This window comes from Tenrec ecaudatus, chromosome 15 (assembly GCF_050624435.1).
Source record: "Tenrec ecaudatus isolate mTenEca1 chromosome 15, mTenEca1.hap1, whole genome shotgun sequence".
Lineage (NCBI taxonomy): Eukaryota > Metazoa > Chordata > Mammalia > Afrosoricida > Tenrecidae > Tenrec > Tenrec ecaudatus.
This window is the reverse complement of record NC_134544.1, coordinates 15,049,532-15,055,531: the sequence shown is the minus strand read 5'-3', so window position 1 is coordinate 15,055,531 and position 6,000 is coordinate 15,049,532. Positions and strand designations below refer to the sequence as shown.

Genomic DNA, 6,000 nt, shown 5'->3' with positions numbered 1-6,000 from the left:
ACCTGGCCGGAGGGACGTCACCCACGGGCAGCAAACACGGAGACAAGGAAGCTCGCAAGGGGCCAGGCCGCAGTTTCGGGGCCGCCCCACCTCGGCACCAGCCCCCGGACTTTCCCTGCGGCTCATGCAGATCACTCTTGACTCGGAAATGAAGTCTTGACGCAGAAGACCACGAAAGGTCTTGGGCAGTGCCCTCCTCCTGCCCTAGCCGCTAGCCCAAAGGGTCTGCCCTAAGGTACCCTGCAACCGTCCGTCGACCCAGTAACGCCCCCAACACCTACCCGATCGGCCGCCTCTCTCGCGATATTTCCAGAGTTACGCCCCCTTAATTCCCGCCCCCTGCCTCCCTCCGCCAATGACTACGGAGTTGGGAGCGGGCTTTGCTGCGGCGTGTGAGCGCGGCCCTGAATTCTTGCTCGCGGGCGTTGAAAGTGGGCGGGGCCGAGGCGGGGCTGCGGCGGAGGTGTGGCTTAAAGGGGGCAGGACCCGCGCGATATCTCGCGGGATTGGAGACCAGGAAGACGCCTACTGAGCCCGGCTGCTAGTGCAGCCGCGGCTGAGGCAGCGGGCGTAGCTGCATCAGGACCTTCAGCTTCCGAGCCACGCCTGGTCTCCAGGGGGAGGCGGGACCTGGCCAGGCCCGGGCCGTGGAGGCGCACCGTGCCCGCCGAGCTTGTGGGGAGATTCAGGCTGTGGCCTGTCTGAGGCAGTCAGAGAGGCGCCCACCCTCCTGACAGAAAAGATGGCGGCGATGGCGCCTGGAGGTGGCGGCGGCGGCGTGAATCCCTTCCTCAGCGATACGGACGAGGAGGACGACGAGGTAGCGGCGACCCAGGAGCGGCGGTCAGGACTTCGGCTGGGTTCCGGGGGCGGCCTGGACCCTGGATCGGTGGGCTCGCTGTCGCCACAGGACCCTGTGGCTTTGGGGAGCAGCGCGCGGCCAGCGCTCCCTGGGGAGGCGGCCGCGGTGGCGCTGGGGGGCCTCGGGGAGACCCCGGCCCGCCTGTCCATTGATGCAATCGCCGCTCAGCTGTTGCGCGATCAGTACTTGCTGACGGCCCTGGAGCTGCACACCGAGCTGTTAGAGAGCGGCCGCGAGCTGCCTCGGCTGCGCGACTACTTTTCCAACCCCGGCAACTTCGAGCGGCAGAGCGGGACCCCGCCGGGGGTGGGAGCGCCCGTCTTCCCCGGAGCAGCCGGCGTCGGAGGCACGGGAGGCCGGGAGCCGAGCACCGCGTCGGGAGGGGGACAGCTCAGTAAGTGCTCGCCACCGGGTCGCTGGTGGCGGAATGTCGGGGTCCCGTGGAGTTGGGAGCCGGGAGGAGTCTTCCCGGGCCGGGGGCGCAGAGCGTCGGAACGCTGGAGAGCGCGCGATCCGGGAGGTGTTTTGTTTCGCATGGAAGCTGGAGGGCCTGACTGTCACCGCTCTGCGGGTCTCCAGCCCCCGGCTGGATGCTCGCTCGGTTCCGGCACCCCTGTGGGTGTCCGCGCCCGTCAGAGCCCACGATTTACCAGCCCACTTGTAAACGGGCTTATAGCTTTAAGCATACTTCCTTTTCCTCCATTTCCCTGAATCATACGGCCCAGGGAATTGTGGTCCTTAAAATATATACCCTCCGTCACTTTCTGATTCTCTGTGGGTGGTGTGTCTCTCTGGCCCTTGGCGGCCACCTAGGTTACTTACCGTGTTTACCAAAGACTGGGCGGAAAAAAGTCAGGTGCATCCTTCTGACCCTTTGCCTTTGGGATGACTGCTGAACCCCAAAGCCGGGCTTTGGCCTGCCGGAGTTGGGTTCTGTTGAAATGTCGCAAGTAAATTTCTTTCGGGTTCCTGGCGTTAATTTCAGTGGGAGCGGGGCTGCCAACGTGCTGCCTGTAGTTGATCTCATGGTCCCCACCCACCACCTAGCCGCCTATTTTCCTCTGCGTGAATGATGGGCGTTACTTTTTCACCTTGTTATTAGCATGTTAGCCTTCTAGAGTCATCATTTGCCGTCTTCTTCATACATTTATAAATATTTCTTTGGTCCTGAAGACTGTCAGTGATGCTCATTAAGATTCCGGCTATCCATACCTTTAAGGAGAACTCGCAGGTCTTCCCCAAATTGATGGTATGAGGCGCTTTTTATGAAGTCAACGGGAATTTACCAACGTGTTAAATGTGTGTGACACGCAAACAAAATAAGAATTGGCTTTTATTTTATTACTCTAAAAAATAGTCCTTTTTCCCCTAGACCATTTTATTAGGAGCTAATCCAGACTTCATACCATTCCATAGTTTAACCAGGCTTTTGTTTTAGGATTACTACATTACTTAATAATGATCTTCACATGGCAAGCTCTTATTAATTCATCAAGTGCCAGTGCAAATACACCTTTATAAAAGCTTTCCACGGAAACTTCCTTGACCTACTTAGTTCTTTTCATTGCATGACTCTCAAACCTTAATCACAGCGTTTAGCTCTTCTGTATTTTATTTATCGACAATGTCAGTTTTTCCAATTAATAAGAACACTTTTATATTCTCTACTTTGTAAAGTCCCTGGCTTATTGGAGAACACAATTGAATTGTAACTGCTCTGTTTTCTACTATAGTAATATAAGTATAAAAGAGTTATTATGTACTCTTAACTTTCAGTCATTTTTAAAGAATTGCTCTATCTGTTCAGCTTATCTTATGACTTAATCACACTATTTACAAGGAAAACATCTTAGTTAAGAACTTTTTGCATCAAAGGGTTGTATGCATTGTATAGGCTCTCAAGTAATATAAAGCCTGTCATCAGATAGAAATTTAATTTAGTCTACAGTAGTCATTTGTGCCTGTGCTCCTCTGTTCTCACTTAATCGCGCCCTTTAGGTCCTAGAGCCTGTATATTAGCCTGGCTAATGTAAATATATTTTTAAGTTAATACAAAGCAAACTGAAGGCAAAAAAGTTATGAAATACAGATGAGTAATGAGAAAAAGTCAACATTATAATTCCACTATCTGCTGTTAATGGTCTTTGCCTTTCTTGCTTTCTGTGCATATATTTTAAGAAATATAAATCACATTAAACTCTTTTACGTAGCTTTATAATTAACCTGTGAATATACCATCTCATTAAATATTTTACAAGTATTGTATTATCTATTCATATTTTATTCATCTCTTTAGATTTCTCTGTGTGTCTCTATTATTAAGAAATTGGGAATGAGGCGTACTTTCAGGCCCATCCAGAATTATTCCATAGACTAAGTGATTATGAGTCCTTGGTTCAGAGGATTTTTTTTTAATGAAAATCTTTGATAAGTGAGGTAAATTGCCTTCCCAAAAAGACTACTAATTTTCTTTCATCATTTTATCAACATTCATCATCTGAAAGGCATTCTTGTTTGATGGCTTTGAAGTGAACTTGTTTGGCAGTTCATTAATTTTAGCTTGAGTATTTTAAAATTACCCTTTCCTCTTTTACCTTTCCCTCCTTTCTTAAATTGCATTTATCAATTTTAGAGCTTTTTTGGGGTCAGTCTCCTATTTTAACTTTGAATAGCACAATATACAATGGATGAGAATAGCAATTTCAGAAGTGTATTTCTTAACAGAATCCAGCATACAAAGCTTTTTATTTCCTTCATTCTAAGATATTTATGAACTTTTTAGTATTTCTAGGATTGAGATATGGGTTACAAGCCATGCTGTATCAGTTTATTTAGCAGCATTCTTTTTCCTTAGTGGCCCTTAAATAAATAATAAGTAAGTTGCGGTCTCCCTCTGTACCCCTCACTATGCTCCGTGTGCTGAAGGTTTAATTCATGTTCTCTTATTAAATGGTTCTGGCTTAGTTCATTCTACAAAGTATTCACTGGTTATGCCTACATACCTTATGCCCTATGCTACTTGGTCATGTGATTTTGAGATGGCATCTGTCCCAGAACCAGGTGAGCCAGTTATGGCTAAAATTCTAAGAAGTCAGCTTATGCTAGTTATAACCAATGCATACATACATCTGTGCTCAAAGTGACAGGTTTCCAAAAATTCAGTTCAACCAATATAATACTAAAAAACTAATATTTATGCATTTTCTCCCCCTCAAAGTACTGGCTTTTTAAACACTTTGTCATAAGGCCATATATTGTTGGTGATGATTTCCCTGTTGTATAGTTGGCAACAGTAAGACTCAGAGAGTTCACCTGTAACTTGCCCAATGTTATTAAAAAATGTGAAGTGGTGGTGCCAGGATCCAAAGCCAAATCTGTCTGACTACAAACCTCTTGATCTTTTCATAATGGTCATTGCTACTTTAATATTTCCTAATATTTTATTAGCAATGCATATTGACTGTTATTAGATCGTCTTCTTAGGGGTACTTTACATTCAGCTCAAATAAGAAATACTTCCTTTGTATAAGTCTGGGTGCCCTATTGTACCTGTTCTAAAAAGGTGAGTCGTTGTAATCAAATAGTCTTCACTATGATTTGAAAATCTACCGTGATAAGAGAGCAGTTAGCATTTGTAAATAATATTTGGCATATATTGTATTTTTATCCCTATCTTTGAGAGAAAAAACTCATAGAAAATAAAATGCACCCATTTTAAGTGTAGTTTGATGAATTTTTAAAAACATAGTCAATCATTTACTGCTAGAATTAAAATATTTAAAATTAGGAAAGGTGTGCGTCAGAGTTGTGTTTTCTCACTCTACTTATTCAGTCTGTATGTTGAGCAAATTATCAGAGAAGCTGGATTATATGAAGAAGAATATAGCATCAGGATTGGAGGAAGGCTTATTAACAGCCTGCAATATGCAGAAGACACAAGCTTGTTTGTGAAAAGGGAGGAGGACTTGAAGCAATGCTGATGAAAATCAAAGATTACAGTCTTGAGTGTGGATTACAACTCAATGTAAAACAACAAACAAATCCTCACACTTGGACCAATAGGTAACATCAAGGATTTCATCTTTCTTGGCTCCTCAATCAATGCTCATGGAAACAGCAGTCCAGAGATAAATAACGACACATGGCATTGGGTAAATCTGCAGCATAAGACCTCTTTAATGTGTTGAAAAGCAAGGACGTTACTTTGAGGACTAAGGTGCGCCTGACCCAAGCCATGGCATTTTCAATTGCCTCATAGGCATGTGAAAGGCATACTGCCAAACGTTAAGTTAGCCACCCAGCACTTAATCTGCTCTGTCACTAGGGCCCCCTTGGTTGATTTCAGATATATTAACATTGTTTATGGTGAATTATCTACAATAAATTATTTTTCTTTGTATCTGTTTTGATTGGTGTGTGTCTGTTATGGAAATTCAGAGTATTTCAGAATATTGTATACTCTATAAACATAATGCCTTTTATGTAGTGATTTTTGAAGCAATTTATCTTTTTAAGACTTATTTCCCTAAAAATCTGTTGACTAAGGTTAATGTTAAGGTATAGGTAAGCTTTTAATATCCTTTAGCAAGTCTTCAGACTGAGTTTAATTCTTTTCTTCCTTGATTTAGCAGCGTAATCCATATTTATAAAACATATCACAAGGGTATTCAGGTTATCCCCCTGAAATTGAAAATTAACAGCACTCTGTAAAGCCAAAATGGTTTAAAGCAAAAAGCAATTACCATCAGTTTCTATGGGAATTTTAAAAAAATGTTCCCAGGCCCTAAAAAAATAGCTTACCAAGTCATACCATTTAACATGTAAACACCTGAAATAACACAGTGTTCACAGACACGGTTCTGTGCTCTGGCGGCTTGGTGAGATGATGCCTATGGGTCCTGGGAAAGCCGCTTGATGACACCCCTCACTGCTTCTTTAACAGCTCACTGCACACAAAGTAAGGACTCAGGCTAATTGCACTTATCAGAAAAGCAAAATTCCTCTTTGATTTTTGGTTAGTGGTGAATGTAGGTCTTTCATAAGCAAAGTAGCATAAAGTAAACTTTCAAAAGTGGGCATAACTGTAAAGCTTTTTAAGTGTGACTTTTTAATAGAAGAATCTCCTAACAGTGCAGTTA

The 6,000-nt window shown here is 44.2% G+C and overlaps 1 protein-coding gene across 1 annotated transcript in view; it reads left to right on the top strand.

Annotated features, from left to right (window-relative positions):
• The first annotated feature begins 512 nt into the window (after positions 1-512).
• The window catches only part of RELCH (RAB11 binding and LisH domain, coiled-coil and HEAT repeat containing), a 113,151-nt gene continuing 107,663 nt past the window's right edge, over positions 513-6,000 (top strand). The window contains exon 1 of the mRNA XM_075533139.1: positions 513-1,256. Coding sequence (XP_075389254.1) covers positions 743-1,256 — 514 coding nt within the window. The 5' untranslated portion in view covers positions 513-742. The remainder of the gene's footprint in view (positions 1,257-6,000) is intronic.